Genomic DNA, 21,127 nt, shown 5'->3' with positions numbered 1-21,127 from the left:
TGTGCTCTCCACCCTATTAACGGTGCGTTGGGAGTTTGTGAGTTCGATTCTCACATGAAAATATATTTGTGATCCACTGGTTGTTTATCTATTGTACTTTGTGTCCGTTGTATATATTTGTGAAAGTCCTCGCGACCCAAAAGCAATTATTAGTGTGGGAGTTATCTTTAAAGAAAATAGACAGCAGGCCTAAATTTCAAGCTAGCGCGTGATCAAACACTGGTTTAAATTAAAAATAATCTTCATCAATAACTATTCTATTAGTTTCACTTAAATCCAGCGTTCAATCATACGCTAGTCTAAAATTTAAAAATAAGATTAGACATTTATTCGAGCCCATCGAATTTCATTTTCTACTCGATACTGTTGGGAGTACATAAACCTGCAGAAATATGATTAACTAGCTGACCCGCGCAACTTCGCTTGCGTCACATAAGAGAGAATGAATCGAAATTTTCACCGTTTTTGTAACATTTTTACTGCAGCTCTGCTCCTTTTGGTCGTAGCGTGATGATATATAGCCTATAGCCTTCCTCGATAAATGGGCTATCTAACACTGAAATAATTTTTCAAATCGGACCAGTAGTTTCTGAGATTAGCGCGTTCAAACAAACAAACAAACAAACTCTTCAGCTTTATAATATTATAGTATAGATTTCTTTTCTTCGCTTGCGACTGTAAAGTAAAGATATTTCAAACGTGTGTTGTGACATCACAGGTCGCGTGACCAGTTCGCAGGACGACCTGAGCATCGGCGACGACGCGTCCCTGTGCGGCTCAGGTAAGAACTACGACGAGCTCTCCGTCTTCCACGACCACATCGACTAGTGTACCATTACTGTGTACCTGTACGGTACGTGTAGGAATGTGTGCTTTTATAGTGCGAAACAAAATGGTGAAACTTAGTAGGCCTTTGTTCTCTAAGAAAACGGTATTGGCCGAATGTGATTAGCCAGCTTTACACACACATAATAATTATGTGTCGCGACAGTTTAAAATGATTAATTTACACACACTATAGCACGTTCTTAGGAGCGTACATAATTAAGCGCGGGAAAGACTGCGCGCTCTTCGCTCGCGAATTTCTTAGTGCGTACGACTAATGAGCGACTTTATTCGCGCGCTCTTTCACACATGATTGCTGTTTCATGCGCGATAGAATGTGTGTGTAAAGCTGTTTTATGTTTTAGAATAGAAAAGGGGTTGCTTATTTGAAATTAGTGATACAAACGAAGACAAAAATTCTAACTTTGGGAAGATAATGAAATATAGAATTAGTAAGATTTGGTTTGGGAATGAGAATACTTACCTTTATTGAAATACTTTATAAGTAAGCGTATTCAGAATATTAATTTTGTTATGTTTATCCTCTTGATGACCTCTTCAATAGTCGATTAATATTTGTCGATTTTTGACGTAACTATAAACGCACATACGCCTACAACTGTATAGTAAAAAAAGAAACGATTGCCAAAATACATTTTCTGTAGACATTTTTGATTTGCATTTAGTGTAGCAAAAGTGTTTTATAGGGCCTTGTGAAGTGTTTGAATTGAAATACTTAATACGTATGACTTAACAGAATGTATCTAATTTGACGACTAATCGAATCTCATCGAAGTTCACAAATTGTATTTATTATAAAAATAAGCACTTCATAATAAGCCTTTCTTTTTTGGATAAATCTAGAGTGTTATTACTTACTTACTAATAAACGTTGCGTAAGCTCTGATAAGTTATACGATGATTTGTCTTTTTCACTCATACACAGTTTTAAAGATGATTGAAAGTGACAATACACTGTATATAGTCTAACAACAAGCCTTTATGTAGGCTTCGAAGCTGTAGAAGGTATATAAAAAAATGAAAATTAATATCATCAGTGACCCCGTTGGCTTGTGCAGCTGACAGTGGCCTGTTTGATATAGTTACTTTGTTTCAGAAATACATACATGTACATAAAATCACGCCTTTTCCCATAGCGAGAGACTAAATAACACAATTTAAGAAATGTATGCATAATAATAATCTAGATCAATCATGCCTGCCAAGGCTCTCCACGAAGTTGTCAGACTATAATCAGCGCTTACACAATGTTTATAAGTAAGACAGTTAGTCAATAGCGGCAGCGTATTATTTAAACAATTCTTTGCTTGATTACTTCTTAACTTATGCGGATAAAAGACATTAAATGTTAAGCATTTTACTATTGCAATTTATACAAAATTAGATTAGATTAGGAATTTTCGATATAAAAACTATTAAAATGTACAAAAATATATTCTGTTTAACAAATTGTTTTTAGATAAGTTACGAAAAGCTAAGAAACTGGTTCATCTTAGAATCAAAAAATGAAATAGAATCAGTCTTTCTTTACCATTTTTAAATCTTACATTACATTTTAACAAAAGGCTTTTAGATATTTCTCCAAATATATTCTCAAAGTAGGTATTGATAGAGCCAATGTTTGAAACGATGTGATAATAATAATATTAGTGATAAATAAGTAACAATTCCTTAAATATATATTATATTCAACTTATTATCTAACAAAGTACCTAAATTGTTAAACAGTGCTCAAAGTTTATATCGTTTTAAGCAGAGATCCTTTGTTTCTGTACTTAAACTAATATATTAATGTATTGATGCCGCGGCGATATTACCAATTTCTTATAGATTTAAAATCATTTTTTTAACCAATTCGGAGTAATTTCACATAACCAAAGATGGGTATGTCTTTAATTTTAATTCGTGCAAAGTTCGCAAAAAAAATTAAACGAATATTATTAAGAGTTCGATAATATTGCGGTGACAACGATACATTTATTTTAGTCGATTAATGTCATATATATCATTAACTTAAACTATTAGTTCTACCTAGGTATTTAATAATAAAAAAATAACTTATTTTTTATCCATCGAAATGTTTATACAGATTAGAAATATAACAGTCGTTGGTTAGTTTAAAATCATCTACATGTAATCGATTTTTTATTCGATTATAGACAGTCGTATTTTAGTCGAGTTCCTGATGTAGATCTTAATTATATCACAATGGTGACATTAATAGTAAGTTTAAAATATTGTTATTTATTATTATTAGTTTCTAAGTAACAGTTTTATGTATGTGTTTGATTTAATAAATCGTATTTTTAAAAATATGTCTTGTCACAATCGGTAGGAAGCTTTCAGGCCAAAAAGGTATTTAATTTTTATCATTATTCAAACTTTAGTTCAATTGATATCCAGATAAGTAAAGCATGTATGAAATAATACAATAGTTGTACATAGTATCTCCTATCGGTGTGGGTTTTCTTTCTCTTCCCTGTGCATGTTTTGTTAACTAATATCACAAAGATAAGTAGTATCATTTAGTTCATAGCTTGATACGAAATACTTCGCACGCAAAATTAAAACAATGTCAAAGACTGCAAAGCGCTTGATTGGTTTAAATATGGCGTATGATCTGCTTTTTAAAATTATAACGTTTTGTACATTGCGCTTTCACTAGACCCGAGCTTGATATATTTAGTAGATTATTTAGTCGATTTCTAAATAGTTGACATGTTTACTCTATGCACGTTTGAAAGCTTTTGAACGATTGTGATTTTGTTTTATTTTGCCGCCACATCCCCACTCCCGGCTTCCGTCAGTGTTGCAAGGATACAATATAGATTTATTAGTTATGCTTTATCAGTGTCTGGCAACATTCTTAGCTACACCTTTACAGGTAAGAGATTGTTATGTATAAAATTATTCTGCGCTTTTTATTGTAGTGTTATTGTATTATTTCATACATGCTTTGAGGGTTATTTAACACGCTTTTTCATTGTATAAACTGGATAAGATAAAAGGGGAAAATATGCTTGCTTACACACTAATGGATTTTTTTCTAAGTATTTATATGTACTGCGTTATTACAGTGTCGGCTGACAATTTCTTGTGGCGCGAAGACTCTTCGGGCAGTGAAGCTGATGCACCACATTATCCCCTAGATCTGAGACTTGCTGAAGCTAGGTAAGCATTTTTATACTGTTAATCTTATCTTATCATATATTCTTCGTATAAGATTCTCATATTAAAGGTGTTGAGTTTGAGTCTTGCCCTCACTAGGCTACTTTTTACTATCAAGCTTTTTTACAATTCATTATCTTATTCCATCGTAAAGAGATTTATTACTATTGTTTTTCCTTAATCCTCCTACTTTTTTCGAACTGGTGGTAAATGGACTAGCTTGATAAAGTATTTTTTGCTCTTTAGACTACAGCTAGAAGAGCGTCTAGCACAGGAAGCCCGCGAGCGGCGCCAGGACGAGAAGCTAGAACGCCTGGACCGACTGGAGCGACGCGCCGAGGAGAAGCGAGCCGCATTAGACGAACTGCGCGTGCGAGCCTCCTACAACGACCTGCGCAAGAGTCCCGCTGTCGAACCTAACAGGGACCAGGTGCACTTTGTGCTCGGAGGAGATAAGTGAGTACACTTTGTTGTGATAATGTAGCTGAAAATATATCATAACTGTGCAAAATGTTGGCCTATCCAAAAGTGTGTATAGATTATGAGTCGGTATGACATTCGTTGGAGCTATAGTATTTCATGATCTAGATCTGGAGTTCCAGATATAATACACGCGACCTTTAATTTGATAATGTCATACTTTCGTGTAGTTTATTTAATTTCAATAAATTATCAGAAAACATACTCATATTGTAACTTTACTTCGCAGTGTAAACTGGTCAGGCGAACCAGAGCTGACCAGAGCAATCCACTCGGCGTCCCAGCCGACACTGCGGGCGTCTCTCCGCGGGGCCCCGCTGCCGCCGCCGCGGCGCGCGGGCCCGCTGCCGGGCGTGGCGGGGCCCCCCGCGCCCGGGCCCATCATGCGCTCGCGCAGTACTGACGGTGTAGCACTCGCGGCGCAGTCCATCGACGACCCGCGACCGCCGCCTAGGAATCCATTTACTAAACAGAAAACGCTTGCCGAAGGTTAGTACGTGTGAAACTTAATGTATCATCCTACTTGTACACTGTGGTACACATTTAAAGTCTCTTTTTAAAGAATTTGTCAAAAAAACGATAAATAATTTCGTGTGTTAGTACGTTTCTTACACGCTCCTTTTTGCTAAGGGTTCACACTTAGTGCGGGCATGCTCTTTTAAATCTGTTTGTTTTTTGTATCTTGTTACTCATCGTATCGTTATTCAAAAGTTTTTTTTTTATATCCCAATTTGTGTAAAACTACCTACGTTGATCTTCAGTGAAAGCAGCATACGGTCTACAAGATCGGGGGCCGTTGACCGGTGACGCTTTGATCGGGTGGAATAAACTCGTACAGCACTTAGCCATGGCTGACGATGGCTCTGAATCCCCATAGACAACATATTCTACAGTATTCTCCCTCCACAAACAATTTATTTTTCTTAAAAAAAATGTTATCGTAAGTTACGAGTGGCATGGTGTAATAATGGTGTTTTGGGGTTCAATAACTTTTTAATGACAATTTTAAATCATATTTCATAAAGATAATTAATTTCTAACCCCCTCAACCATTCTACTTAGTAACAAAAACATGGCTCAGGGTTTTACCTAATGAAAAGGTGCGCGCTAAAATCTACATCCAAGCGCGTTAATTAGTTTATGGTAGTTTTTTTTTATGAATTTATTATTACTAAAACTTCATCATGGCCGGCATATAAAAAAACATCGTATGGTGTCGTTGGCTTTTATTATTTTTAGCGTTGGCCACACTGCTTGTCAGTCAATTCCGACTCGACTAAAAATAAAACACGAAGTCCTTTAATTTAATCGAATCGAATATTAGGTACAACTACTGCGTACAACAATTTCTAGTGATATAAAATAATATTACAGACGTGCCCACACCATCATCCAACACTCCTCCCGAAGAGGAGTCAACAGATTCATCTCTGATGGACGACGAGGGGGTCCCGAAGCCCCGCAAACGTCGCATCCACCTCCCCTTCGGTAAGAAGAGCAAGACGCCGGCGTGACCCCCGCCCCCAGCGCCACCCCGCGACTGTCCCAGGACGAAGCGTTTGTACAGCCCTTCTGTAACTTATCAACGTAGGGAAATTGTCCATATACATAACCGACTGCCGCTTGTTGTAGAATAAGCTAATTTTAATAAAGGAATCACTTGTGAACCAACCAGAATGCAAGCGGTCTAGCGGTCAGAGTTCCGAGTTCTGTTTTAAGCGTACACTGTAATGTATGCTGTGTATTAAAATGATACACACATAGACTGACCGCTTCGACCGTAATTCGCAGACAGCCGGGACCATGTGTTCGGCGCCTTAACTCTTGTGTGTACGATAGATGCGTTGTGTCTCACGTTACTATTTACAGGTTAAAATAATGGGTGCATTATTTACCTCGGTATTAATGACGTTTGTACTTTGTTACACCTCAAGTATCAAGCTGTCTCAGTCGCCGTATACACAAAGGTTCAACGTTCGGAAATATGAAGTGATATTAGAATTGGTTTAGTGCGTACAACGGTTTTAGTGGCAATGTATTTTAGTAAAATGGTTGAAGCGTTTCTAGACTCGGATGTATAAGAAAATGGCCTCGGTTGATTTCAGAGACTGCTTATTAATTCGAGCCGTAAAATATAGTGCGGTGCAACTATTTTGATACTTTGGGATTATTTATTTCGAATATTTCCATGACAAAATTATAGTATAATGAACGAATACGATATCGCTGTTTGATCGTATCGCCTGCGCCTTTGTCTCTCGCTTCCTCTTATAATTTTGTCAGTGAGTTAGAATGAGATGCAAGAACTGTATTTGCCTACCCAAAGACAAGGTAGTTGCACTGTATTTAGGTTAACAGTATATTTTAAATCTTAGTAAGTTGTGCTTCCTGAACGTTTGTTGTGAATTTGCAATAAAACACCACTTGTCAAAATTTGTTCGACGGCCTATCTACTAGTAAGAAGTCAATTTGTAAAGCCAAATAAACTATTTGTAAAGTCAGGTACTAACAGTAAGAAAAACTAACTTAATGTCAATTTGAAAACTGTTTAAATAACAGAAATCTGATAAATTTTGCATGTAATTCTGACTGCCATTTCACCGAGTGTTATAAACACCGCGTCACACAGTTCGTGTTTTAAATTAACTGTATAACAAAATAAGTGTTAGGTATAGTATAAAAGCAATAAATTACCTCAACGAAAATCATAGTGAATGACTGGCAGAAAGTGGCTATTGAAAATAACGCTTCGTCCTTACAACTATTTTAATATTGGTCGTATTTTTATTTGGCTGAACGTCGAGCGTCAAGTATGTATATTTTTACCCCCAAAACATGTTTTCTTGCACGTTTGATACAAGTTTGACGACACTGTTAGCCGTAGTTTTTGATTCAGAAACATATGTTATTTATTTGTACTTAATTTATCACAAAATACAATATTTTTCGCGGTACATTTCATGTTTTGTAAGTTGTGATCATACATTTTGGTGGCCATAGAAATTATTGTGTCACAAACGATGTCATTGTAATGTGGCGTTATAGTATATTATTATTTTTTAAAGTTCATTCGAACTGTAAATAGCAGATACACATTTTTTATTGAATTACTATTATTTTTACTTAAATAATACTATGGGACCATCGTTATGTTTTCAAGTTATTACCATATATTATAGGAATGAAGGAATTTCTTTTACATTTGTATGCGAAAACATGTTTCATTATCCAATGTGTATGTGTTACTTATAGAAACAAAATCATTATACATATACAGGAGAATTAAAGACATTCATTTGTATATTTAGATATTTACATCGCTTGTATAGACATTAAAATAAAATTGTTTATTAGTATTTATTTTTAAATACTTTTTTTATAGTGTAATGACATTTTGAAGTATTTTTGTCCGTTTTTGGAATGTTGTTTTGTGCAATCCAATGCCCTTGTTGAAAATCTCCAGTCGTGATTTTTTTATATTTTGACGTTTAGCTCTTGGTTGTGTGACCGATTAAATATTGTACTGTAAGCTTTAGGTTGGTAACACTGATTTATTGCAAAAGTATTTAATATTACTGTGAAATCGAATATTACAAGTTTATTTTTTTACATAAAATATTTACATTTTCTATTTCATGACTGCCTATCGCGTGTGTTTTATTTTGCTTTATCCTGAGATTTGAAAAAATATGGTTCGGACATTTTTAAAACAATTTTTATGTTTGTAAAAACATCTCGTTCATTTGTTTTGTCCTTTCATCTTTGTTACATGACTATGTTTCATAATTTCATTTTCACTATTATTTTTCTGTATAATTTATGTATGGTTAATCAGCTACGATTCGACTGTTTGAAAGATGAGAGCTCAGTTTTATGTTGTGATTATTGTAGTGTTTACAGCGTTTCGGAAAACGTACCTCCTTTTCTGTGAATCTACAAATGATAATTAATTATTGGGATAACCCTGCTATCGATTTCTCTTAATTACAGAATGAGAACGACAGTAAAATAATATGATTTTTCTTTACAATATTTTAAAGATCTCACCACGCAATGTAACAGTATGGATATTTTCTGAAACGCTGCATTGTAAATCATTTGCTAGTGTAATTATCACAGTATAAGTTACGATTAACAAGAGTTTACCATATCGCATCATTCCCTTGTTCGCGTAGATGATAGCGATATTATTGACCTTTAGCTGTACGTGTAGAATTATTTGTAAGGCAACATGGTGCTAAATGAACGTTCTCAGACTGAACACCAGGCATAGCTCAAATTTTTGTATCAATTATATTATTCTGTTTGTTTTCATGTTGTTTTTGTACTAAATTGTGACGTCATGTCTCATTTAGCTCCTGCCGTTTTAGACAATTCTGAGATATTTTATAATAAAACGTTGGCGTAGAATGTTTGTTGTACGATTTTGAAGTTATAGTGAGTTCTGTTCATTTCATTTTTTAAAACCTTATCTTGTTTGTACGGCCTTTTACGCCAAAGTAAAGTCAAGAATCAGTATAACTTAATTATAGTTCAATTTGTGTGTAATAAAGGCCTATTCATAAATAGTAGTGAGATGTCCTAGTAGTGTCAAATACAATCAAATACCGAGAGATATCGTACTTAATGAAATTATAGAATAATCTGAGGTTGAGTACAAAAATATCAGACAAGTGAATAACCGGTAACGCCATACTGGCACACTTTGTTGTCAATAATTATTACTTACATGAATTTTAGACATATTTTAATTAGATAATTTTACGGATGTATTTTATGACAACAAAAATTACGCACTTACACCGTTTTTTAAATCTTAAGTAGCGAGTCTGATTAGCTAGATAAACGCTTATTTATTTATCTGTATGTGAATAAAACGGATAGATTTCTGTTTGGTGTCATAAAATGCGTCTTGAGCTTTTCACGAAATGTATATTTTGTAGACCCCAGATCTGATCGCATGTAAAGACAACTCGTGATAAATAAATTGTTACAATCATTGAAAGTTAATAAATTGATATTACGAAATACGGGTTTAATTAATTAATGAACATTCCACACCCAAACCGCAATCCTTTTCCTTATAAAAAGTCAACGCCATTAAATGTATTCTGAATTAAAAGGAGGAGGGTTCAAGTGCCTTTAAGTTCGTCTCACGCACATACCTAACACTGTGTTAGCGTAAACTATTTAGATGGGTAGCATACTTAACGACATTCATGCCAAAATCGTGCTGCGGCACACCTACTTCCTTGCTTTTAGAACATATGCAAATATAAACGCACTCAAGAAATCCCAGGATACCCGGGTATGGTCTAGGATGTTGGGTCGATGGGCGTTACAGAATTTTTAGTGTCAGACTCGGACTTATTAAAATAATACTAGGTATTGCTCACTTTATACCATTTACCACCCTTAGACTTTTTGTACTTAACCGACACCCAGTCCCAGTACCTAAATTCCTGTAAATGAGTATTGGGGAATAAAATACATTATATTTCAGTATTAAATTTATTTAAAAATGTTATGTGTACAAATACCCTAGTAATAGCTTGTGTACGCAATGCGAATATAACGCTAATACAGTTTACAGTAAAAAAAAGAACTGGTTTCACAATAGCCTTAACAATCTCATTGATGTTCACTGTAACATAACATAACATTACACCTATAAAAATCTAACTTTGCATTGGCCAAGACTTGCCATCTTTAGTAGATGCTAAATTACGGGCGAACTCGCCATATATTCGGCGAATAATACAAGTACAAAATAACATCATTTTAATAATTATTACCGTCTTATAGACCGTTAATTCCAACAGCTGTTAACAAACAGGCAGTGTACCTACATCACAAGTCGTACTATAACCTAGCTATCGTGCCTCAAGCACCGAACCGATAATAAAATAACAATTGGACAAACTAAAAATAAACAGTGAACTTTAAGGCGGATTTAAAAACTTCGGACGACTGCGCTTCGAAGCGGGGGCGACCGCGGACATGCGAATATAAAAGCGCTCTGAATACATTATTAGCGCTTCTTATTACTATAAAATGTATATAGACAAATATTAAAAAGTAGAAATCGTCACCGATTCGAAGTTTTGCCTATCATTCCATTATTTTGTATGTGTTTTGACACTAAATAAGGAATGTGAAGGAAAAGTTGAAGTAACGCGAGCTGTAGCGAGGTTCTCAGTCCAACGCTTTCCTATGTCCATTCTAATAAGCATCCTATACTAGGTTGTCAGTCACTGCAATATGTGCATTACGCATGGCGAGGTCGGTCCAAATTACTGTTCGGAATCGACACATCATATGGCCACGATAACCTATATTCACGCGATAAAAACCATTGGAAAATTCCAAATTGGAATTGTTTTCCAGCAACCGTCAGACTGAGTTTTATCATACCGGGTTTCTTCTAGACGTAGTTTTGTAGTACTGAACACGTATACGATAGATTATGCAGGTCTATTAAATACGATTCACCTAAATATAAGATAGAACTGATTAAGGAACATCGCCTCTCACCACACAGACCCGATGAAAATATTCATATAGGATTCATTTGCCTAAAATATTTTTAAATCGCCGATAGACGTGAAGCGCGTTGTTTAAAATAGAGGGGTGTGTTGTGGTGAGGGCCGCAGTGTTACTCAGCACCAACGCGTCGTATGAACAGACCTCGAGAGTAAGTAAGTATACACGGAACAGTGGAGCGCTACTGTTGCTTGCACTCGGCGGGGTTGTCCTGCGGGCCTCCCTTGGCCGGTCGCTTGCCTCGTCTCCGCGGCGCCGGCTCCTCGTCTTCGCTCTCTTCCGTCGAGCATTCCTCCTCCTCCTGACAACGCCAACATTACGTGAACACATATTACAACAACAGTGCTAGCTACCGACAGACGACATCATTACCTTAGACAACATTGTACGTGAATTCTGCAACCATCTGCATTCTCGTAAAACTCGCATGCAAATAAGGATAAAATAAAACACACTCGGGTAAAAAGCATACAATTTTTAATGTCATCATTACGACATCATGCCAAAAACATAAAGCCATTACCGATATATAAAAACTACCTGACGAGCTGCTATACATTGACATTATTATGCTATCTTCAATAGAAGGTTACATAAATAAAAAATATACATCTATTATCCGACCTAACTATTGTCAAATCATTATTAAAATACATATCGGATAGATCACAGTTGGCGATGTTCAAGTGATGATGTAAAAAATGCATTTTGGCACTAAAAAGAGATTCAGCGAATTCAATTCCTGGGCCGACACCCGTAACGTACGGCTGTTGCGAGGGATCAACTAGCGTCTCAATGGAATGACAGTACTTCAATTTCATTTAATAGGAAACAATTAAATATAGCCTTAGAGAATAGTAATTAATATCACATGAAATTTCAAAGTACTCAAACGAACATGTAAAATTCGTAAACAAAATACACACTATAATTACTGTATAATAATAAATAAAAACGAGTAATTGTATAACTAAACTAGAAATGCAAAATAGTTGTCGTGACAGACATCTAACAAGTTAACATGCATTATACATCGATAATGAAGGCACCTCTCACTTCTCGCACGGTCTTAGACCATTACGCCTACTCCTCTAAAACACATTTATCTGGTCACGGATAAACCATGCTTAGAGCGGAGCGTCAATGCGAGAAGTTCATATTATATAATAATCTAGCGTACAAATACTACCGATTTATAGGACAACCACCCGACGCGTTGCAGGAGTATTCGTTAAAACGTTTCGCTTTGCGAATCGATTTACTTTTTGGTACAATTTTAAAAAAGATATGGGCTGATATGGTCGCGATAAAGACTAAAGCACGCAGGGCTTGTGGCGCGAGCCGCTAGGGGCCCACGTCGGACGCGAGCACGAGACGCGTCCGGCCGTGGGTCCGTAGCGATCTGCCGTGTGACGCTATTATATAACGTTAGGGGGCAGTCGGACAACTGTCTTGCATCAATCCTCCGCGTCGGACACTTCCTCCGTCCCGGAGTCTTCGTCAAAGTACGAATCCTCCTGAAACCAAATATACCGCTTTTGTTTGTGCAGCCACCCGCCAGCGCACACCCACCAGACGTAGATACTGTATACATATAACCCGTACGACTAGCTTACGCATTCGAACAATAACATTCAGATAGATATTTAAATGGGGAGCGGGGTTTACAATACATACCGTACCTTCGTCTGATATGGGGGAGCGGGAGGGAGGCAAAATCAACACGTTTAGCACGGCCGGTACTAAACTAGCTAAGCAAGCAATAGAAAAGTTCTACCATGCAAGGTCCAAACTGACACCTCGAGGAAATGCTAGATGGCTGGAGAATTCACTTTCTTTCGAAGTATGCAGACAAAGCGCTTGGTAAATAGCATTCATCGTCGTTGTTTTAATTTGTTTGTAGTGTACAGTTCAATCAAAAATACACTTTATGTAGTTTTGATTGACCTATAACCTATTAATCTTCTAAGCATAATTTTGTGTTTGTGTAAATATGTAATTGCAAAAGAACTGGTTTATTATTAACACAATGTACTTTGTAAACAAAATCAAATAATAAGTGTTATTATGTCTTCAGAGGATTGTTCTTTCTAACATTATGTCTTCAAATAATTGAGTTTTATGATAATAAGTTAGTGTGTGTTGTGTGTGTATAGAGCAAAGCGCGTGACTGACCTCCTCCTCGTAGTCATCGTCGTCATCATCGTCCAGCCCCTCGCCGGTGTACAGCAGCACGGCGCGCGAAACCACGCGCTCGCGGATGTAGTGGCCGATTTCGAAGTCAGCCGTCAACAGCGCCTGGAAAACGTACATTGTCCAAGTGTTAAGAACTATATGTTAAGCTCTCTTTAGAAACGAAACGTGTATAGACGAAGCAACACGCCTATTTAGTCCGCATAAACTAGATTAGTTTTCAGCAGTTTCAGAGTATCATCAGCCCCTAATAAGTCATGAAAATAAACAGGTTTACTTCTATATAATTTCATGTTTTGAGGACAAGACAACTATGAAAAAAGAATGTCCGTCAGGTTTTAAAATACAAGTTTCCTTTTAACCTCACAATATCATTAATCAAACTAGTCGACGGTTCTATTGAAGTGCTAATCACCAGTTCAACTAGGTGACCCACGCGACTAACCAACGGAACAAAGAGAAAGAGCTATGGAAAACACACATTAATCGCAATATAATTATTTCCGCGAACTGAAGCAAAACCTTTTCTTTCTTTTGTACGATTAACTATAATTTTGCACCCGCGACCTTCACAGCCGAAATGTGAAAAGTTTATTCATCCAAAGGGGTAATCTAAACACTACCAAACCAAGTAATTTTAACTATTTATACATTTTATTTGATTATTTATTGTTTATTTTATTTCATTTTATTTATAACTCGTTTAAAACAATTACTCGTTTCTTATTACTTCCAGTTTTGTATTATTCATTGTGTATTACTTTCAGCGAATAAAGGTATTTTTAATATTTCAAATAGTTACCCTTCATGGCCCATAACTATTTCCGCCCTGTATAAAACAAACATGTAGTATACATAACATACCTGGATGTCGGAGGCGAGGGTTGAGTTGGGGTCGTCAGGCATGGTGGGTGGCGAGAAGAAGTTGAAGAACGAGTCAGCCTGCACCGACTTGGTGACGGTGCGCACCGAGCCGCGGGACTTGTGCTTCTGCTTCTTCTTTATCGTCTTCACTGTCACGTTCTTGCCCTTCTTCCAGTTGATCTCGCATCCCTATAATGTTATTCGTGTTGCATTTAATTTGAAAAATTTGAGTCTACATAAAAAAATTATATTCAATAGATACTTTGTGATAGTCGAAACTTATCATTTACGACAATACTCTTTATTATATAGCTAAGATCATAGATAGACTCTGAAAATATGAAAATAAATACCAACATTTGTTAAATCTCATATCATACATTCAAAAAGTTAAATTTCTATATCTTACCTTGCAAGAATAGATCTCAGGTCCCTCGAACTCGAGCGGGTTCTCCTCATCAGGCTTGCACTTCATTGAGTACTCCTTGGTCAGAATGGTGTTTGTGAAGTAGTCGTTGGGTGCAAAGTGGAACTCCAGTGTAAAGCCGATGGGATCCTCGTGCATTTGCACTGCAAAGCTGGCTGTTAGAAACTTTGTATGATAGTATTGATAGTGCAATATAAGAGGAAACCTCAGTTGGTGATGCATGTTAAACAAATCAATCATTGATTTTCAGTAATTGGTGTTGGAGTGTCATCATAAAAAGTAATATCTGAATTCATAAAGACTTGGTTTAGTTGCCTATTTCACAGTCTAATTGTATAAACTTTTCAGAAACTTTTTTTTTCAGAGTTTTAACAGATTAAAATGAAGAAAGTACAAAAGAGTTCTTACATCTCCGAAATGTTACAGGGATTACAACTATAATTTAACAGAATATCAAAGAAGTGCGACATTTCAGAGTGCAGTCATAAGTTTACTGTAGCAAATAAATTAGTTCTTACCTTTGATGTCCTGCAAGCACTTAAGAATAGGCTCGTCATGTTCCTGCATCATTTCACACAGCATGGAAACATTCTTGAATATGGTGTACCAGAAGTCAGGGATGCCCTTCACATTGGGGTCCATAGGAGGCCTATGACAAAGCACTATTATTAGTAATCATACAAAGACAATAGTTAATTATAGTAGTGAGAAATAAGCCTCAGTTGGTGATGCATGTTAAACAAATCAATCATGATTCTCAGAGATTGGTGATTCTGTGTCATCATTTTAAATATACTTTTAAAAATAGTTCAAATAGGGTCCAAAATCAAATTTTACTATAACCATTTAACAGATTGAACATAAAATATTTTGTGTAAGTACTTACTCCTGGGGCTTATCCTCTGCTTTCTTCTCATCAGAGCCGTCGGTGATGGCAGCGCTCTGTACAGCGCGCGCTAGCTCTTCCTCCTCGGTCTCGTCACGCCACGGGTTCTGGCATTCGTCGTCATTGGGCTCGTAGCCGCCGTTCACGATTTGCGCACGCTAACAAAAAATACTCTATTTAATTCGACTGCCATTGTAATCAGCATCGAAAATAATTATTTTTGATTTACATCAGTAAAATGCGTTACGCATATCTATCATGGCATTCAGTTCTTGGTGGTAAAGGCATCATGTGTAAGTTTATTTCAAAGGTTTATACCTGTTTTCATAATACAAGTTAAAAGTAATAAAATCATAAGCTTTTGAATGTGCATCTTCGTAATAAAACCAAAAAAGTTCTTAAAGAATCATTGAATGTGTATTCAATGATAAAATGTCTCACCTTTTCAAAGAGTGGTTTATACAGTTTCTCGTACTTGCACTCGAGCGCGTGGACTTCGCTATAGAACTTAGCTTCGATGTCGACGAACTCCTTCTGTAGGGAGCGCAGCGCGCGGATGCGTCTGCGTACGTTCGGTGGCAGGGACGCCATCGCCTCCACGTGGATACGGTTTGTGATAGCGGCAAGCATCTCGTTGCGGGTAATTCCGCTGTTGACAAATAATAACAATAACTTACTGTAGAACCAGCACTAATAGCCAAAGCGGTAATATGTTATGTAGAAATAGAGCGTAACGATAGCACAGATAGATTATGCCAGAATGTTTTTTAAGTCTAACTAACCGTAAAACAAGCTATTCCGTGTTTATGCTTAATACAAGCAAAATTTCTACGTCGAAATAATGATAGCTTAAATTCAAAGAGAATAAGTTTACGAAAGTATAGTTGGTACAACACAACCCATATCATGTTTAAAACACGGAACACCAGCTATACCAGGTTACTTTATTCCAGAACGTATACATGTAACGATTTTACAGTTGTGCCCCAATTTCCCTGAAATAGCCACGTTCTACGTTGCACAACGGAATAAACAGTGTATCATCTTGTACGTGCGATCGTGACGATAACTTTATTATCCCGTTGTGGTACTATCTATTTTCCTCTTTGGGATCCATTAGTCTATACGACAATAGCCATATTACTGTTACGCATACTTCATTGGTTTATAATAACTAAAAGCGGAGTATATACAAAAGTACTAAGGTTCTTTTACTTTCCTAAAATCAATAAGTTATTTTCTATGTTAGGTGCAAACAAGGAGCACCCACTGTCAATTAAATTAACTTTTCCATTTTATATTATAACAGCTCGGTGCGTCTTGAAAGGTTGTGACTTTATTACATTGCATCGTTGCTTCAATGTCGTTCAATGTTACTGGATTATTCTAGACCGACTTATAAGACACCAGTTTTCTTCTAGATAAATCGGTCATCGTGAAGGGAAAATGTAGATAATGATTTGAAAATGAGGTATATTTAGAACGGATGGGTATAAAATGCCTGAATTAATATTTTATCTTCCGACCGGGCTCATTCCATATGACAATGGGAGCATATCGAGTGAAACACATAAACAATTGAAACACAAAATCGATAGAGTTTTTAATCGTTTTTGTGCCTAACAAGTAGCACTTTTTGTCCTAAAAATAATGTGTAAAAAAATAGGTGTTATTTTTTATGTAAACCGGATAAAATATGTGATAGGCATCTATTGCAGAAACATCATAAAGGAAACATCTAACAAAAAACGGTTACTCCAAAAATGCGATACATCTCCCGGATTTCAGATTCAACCCTAATTAATCCAAAAAATCATGTACGTCGCCAGTTTACTAAGCAAGTCACAATTTTAATTAAAATAAATGATTCCTTCTAATCTGTTACGTGATAGAAACTTGATACCAAGGTGCTATTCAAGGCTGGCGTCAGGTATAAAAGAATAATAAAAAGGGCTAAGTGGGTGTCGACTTGACGTCTCTCTGGTATTAATGCAGCTAGTGTTTGATCAATGCATCACCTAGATGTCCAGGAGTAACATATCAGTTTTGCAAGAAAATAAAATATTGATTTTTCAGCAACCTCTAGGCATTGGTAAAATTTTGAAGTTTTTCGACCTTCTATAAGTAGGTTTTATTTCTATTTAATACACTAAGGCAACAATAAAGAAAAATAAATGAAGTAAATATTACATGAATATCAACCATTTAGTACGGGAATTCATATCCGTTAAAATATTCAAGATACTAAAGGAAATTAGCATGTGCATAAAATTTGCTCTAACACACGGAAGCCGAGGTAGTTTCAGTTTTTACTAGGCGATCTTATTGCGCCGCAGTGAGCGGGACCTACCTGTAGGAACCGGCTTTTAACATATTCATGCGTATGAGTCGATTTCCTGCGAACATCGCGTCTCCAGTACATTGGATACGAGTACAGGTAGACTTCCGAGAAGTAGGTAGTGTCGTCACGAGTTAAAAATTGCTCCAAGGATGCTTATAGAATGTTTGGAAGATACGCTAAAAATATATTATGTACTCCGTTTTAAGCTGATTTCACATTCATGTCTCGTTATAACATACTTTTACTGGATATACATATAGGAATGTTCGATTGCAGTTATCTTAAGTATTTCAACAAGTGGAAATAAGTAAGCTGTAACGTAAAAACGAGACTGCAGCAGCTGGCGCACAGGCAGTACCGAAGGAAATAGATTATTAAGTGGCTGCGGGAGGGCACAGAAAATATAATAAAGCAATATCACCGCTCTCAAGCTGACGCGAACGTCCGTTTAGTATGTATTCATCACGATTCAAGTTTATAGCTCTGCTTAGCAACAAACAGAAAATAACGATGCAAAATATCCAATTAAAATCTAAATTACTTGTTCCTAGCACGGAACTTCTATGTGATTCGATCTAGTTCGGCAATGACTCAGCGCAGAACGTAAAGAAACTATTAAGGCTACTACAATAACCTCATCGATTATTCACCTTTGTAGGTTGATCGATAGGAAACAGCCTGCAGGTTCATCAAATTGCTGCGTAGTTTACATGAAGAGGATGTCGTATCTGCTTGGTAGATGGTACGTGTTTGTTCCTTTGTTACCATGAGGGTATGAGGTCTTTGTAAAATGAAGTTCATGTAGGCAAGTATTTTTTTTTATTCTCTTATCACTCGATATCTTTCGCCGAAGGACTAAATAACCTTAAATCAAACCGGAAAACCGCAACGCACAAAAAGTACAATTCAAATGCATAAAAAATACAGCCTAACACTCCTAGATATTATTATGGTCTTTGCTTCCGTCGATAGTATCTCAATTGGCAACAGACTGACTCATAAAAACTGCCTGGCTCATTGTTTGATGTGCCTTTTGTGGCCAAGAATAAAATTATTTAAGAGTACTAATATGAAAACTAGAGCACACCAAAATTGCTTAGTCTTTCACGTCCGTTTGCCGTTGCCGAGAACGAAGTTACGAGCCTAAATTACCTGTTTTTCTTCAGGTAGGCAGATGTACTTCTTTCTTGCGTTTTGTCTATAAACGTCAAGTGTAGATCAGCTATGTCTGGGATGATGTTTATAAATCATCCATTTCTCTCAGAATAAACGAGGTGCACACTTCCATTAAGATTTCTATACATTTCCGCACGCCATTTTAAAATATTTAATAGATTGCAACGAAAAAAAAGGTATGCTTGGTTAAACTTAAATTCCACGTGCTGCTTAAGATTCCGTGAGCCAGACCAAGCACTTATTGATCAAGTAGAGCATGAAATGACTCATTAGTTCAATGACCCGTAATCTCGCGCCTTTTTATATGAGATCCTTGATAGCCAGATGTCTTATGTGCAAGTGATTTGAGATTGTAATTACAGGGGCGTTTTTATAACTAACCAAAATTTCGTTCGGGATTTCGAGAGCGTTGACTTTTCGATTGCAAAGCGGCTAGTGACGTAGACGTCTGGCCCTGTAGGTGTCATCAATCTATACCCAGGGCCAGACATTCCTTTGTTTAGAAGGTAAGTTTTGACGTACGACTATGGGAAGTAGGTATGCAGACTAAGAAACATCTACCAAAAAGTACCTATTTAGAGACTAAGAGTACGCACGCCAATGGTTAAAATTAAGTTCATTTGAGACAATCATAATGAAATTGTTGTTTTTCATTGATGATGAATTATTTGATAATATGGTTAGATATGCCTAACCTCCTTATCAATAATAATGGTCAATATTTTGAATAATAGTGGTCGAAATGTCAATTATAATACCCATTAAGTATAAAATCGTAAAATGTGAGGGTTATAAATAAGTTGAATGAAATTATGTACCTAACCAAATTGTTTCAACATGTTACGAGCATGTTAACCAGAAGGAGTGATTCATCACATAAGAATTTAGGATGTGAGTACCATGACCATGTGACCAACTCTAATTAATTTTATAGGAGTGGAGCTATCTTGTCCCATGGTTCATAAAACGTTTAATCAAGGGTTCCGTGAAGTTGAAGATAAGCAGAACGCACATGCTTTGTGTGAACGAAATGTAACAGGTGCTAAAATCTAATTGTTATTTCAGTGTCAACAAATAAACGCTTAGCTACCTAGCTAAAAATAATATAAAACGAGGAACTAATAGAAACATTACGAAGCTAAAATATGTATTATTTTTTTGTACTTATAAAATAATATTAATAAATTTAAAATGATGAACATTCCATGATCATGCGGCGTAAAATCACATGTGCGCATTTACGTTTTTGAATAATTTGGCTACCAAAATTAACACAACACACATCAACAAGAAAATGAAATGTTCGTGATATCACATGTGAACTGATTGAACAATGCTGGGTAACCCGGAGACGGCTTTCACGGCTAACCTATAAGAACTTACCTCTTCATGAGGTGCTGTGCCAGCTCACCGCCCCCGACAATTTCCTCCTCCTCTCCGGACTCAACCTCGGAGGTATGGTCATCACCGGCGCGTTCAACTGTACCCATGTTTATATCTAAAACAAGAACAGTGTGTGAGAACAGCCGCGTTCGCGCCACGTTGGTTACCGTACCGGCTTCTGACAATTACCCAAATATTCGATAGCCAAATACGTCAATGTCATACTAAATAACATCAAATTGATTATTTCACATATCTAAAAAGCGTACTTCACGATTTACTACGTAAAACATAATGCGTAGTTGGTTGAAAAACCATTTTGGTCGACCACATGGCCGACTTTGTTCTACCACAAACTACAAAACTACAAGCACTTACGGAATACAAAATGTTTTGTAAAGAATTTGAAGCAACTGTGTAACGATATACAAGCACTTTATTGTTTCAATTGGCGAATTATGTGGATTTATTAACGTACCTCACTGCCGACAAGAGTTGTGAAAAGAAAGATGGCGACGGAATACGGCGAGTGAGCGATTACTGACTTGAAATGAAATGACTACGAACGTAGTGACGTGAATATGATCACTAGTATATATCGATTTTATTTCTGTAATCGATTACTAGTATTGCTATCTGTCTTGATTAACTATGAATTCAAATAAAATGTATTTATCAAAAAGACTCATTAAAGACGTATGGATAGATACTATGACGTGTTAAGCAATCGTAAATATTGTCGTTTTAGACGTAAATTTAGTATTAGATAGTTAATAAACTATTTAGGGTTGGTATGAACATCCTATTTCTCTGTTCTAAT

The 21,127-nt window shown here is 36.3% G+C and overlaps 2 protein-coding genes and 1 non-coding gene across 10 annotated transcripts in view; 1 reads left to right on the top strand and 2 right to left on the bottom strand.

Annotated features, from left to right (window-relative positions):
* Stim (stromal interaction molecule) overlaps positions 1-8,808 on the top strand; it is a 45,740-nt gene extending 36,932 nt beyond the window's left edge. For 2 of the 4 annotated variants that reach the window (XM_076126261.1, XM_076126260.1), the window contains exons 11-15: positions 719-781; positions 3,924-4,017; positions 4,261-4,470; positions 4,724-4,983; positions 5,869-8,808. In XM_076126261.1, coding sequence (XP_075982376.1) covers positions 719-781; positions 3,924-4,017; positions 4,261-4,470; positions 4,724-4,983; positions 5,869-6,008 — 767 coding nt within the window. In that variant the 3' untranslated portion in view covers positions 6,009-8,808. Of the gene's footprint in view, positions 1-718; positions 782-3,923; positions 4,018-4,260; positions 4,475-4,723; positions 4,984-5,255; positions 5,435-5,868 lie in introns of those variants that run through there. The other 2 variants (XR_012959895.1, XM_076126262.1) reach the window with 2 other exon arrangements.
* A 1,183-nt stretch (positions 8,809-9,991) lies between these two features.
* On the bottom strand, positions 9,992-20,910 carry LOC142980706 (nucleosome assembly protein 1-like 1). 5 transcript variants are annotated; one of them, XM_076126240.1, is made up of 9 exons: positions 20,786-20,910; positions 20,308-20,422; positions 15,849-16,056; positions 15,408-15,565; positions 15,040-15,170; positions 14,504-14,676; positions 14,095-14,283; positions 13,213-13,335; positions 9,992-11,338 (listed from the first exon to the last, which is right to left on the bottom strand). In XM_076126240.1, the coding sequence occupies exons 2-9, from the start codon at positions 20,412-20,414 to the stop codon at positions 11,219-11,221; spliced, it is 1,209 nt and encodes a 402-aa protein (XP_075982355.1). In that variant the 5' UTR covers positions 20,415-20,422; positions 20,786-20,910; the 3' UTR covers positions 9,992-11,218. The 5 variants fall into 5 exon arrangements, with proteins under 5 accessions (XP_075982355.1, XP_075982357.1, XP_075982356.1 ...); XM_076126242.1 differs by having other exon boundaries at positions 14,504-14,664; XM_076126241.1 differs by having other exon boundaries at positions 20,686-20,824.
* Positions 15,232-15,315, bottom strand: LOC142980793 (small nucleolar RNA Me18S-Um1356). Its single transcript, XR_012959904.1, has one exon. It is a non-coding gene; the product is annotated as a small nucleolar RNA Me18S-Um1356 (small nucleolar RNA).
* Positions 20,911-21,127: the final 217 nt, after the last annotated feature.

The sequence above is a fragment of the Anticarsia gemmatalis genome, chromosome 18 (genome assembly GCF_050436995.1).
Source record: "Anticarsia gemmatalis isolate Benzon Research Colony breed Stoneville strain chromosome 18, ilAntGemm2 primary, whole genome shotgun sequence".
NCBI lineage: Eukaryota > Metazoa > Arthropoda > Insecta > Lepidoptera > Erebidae > Anticarsia > Anticarsia gemmatalis.
This window is presented reverse-complemented; position numbering and strand designations above follow the sequence as displayed.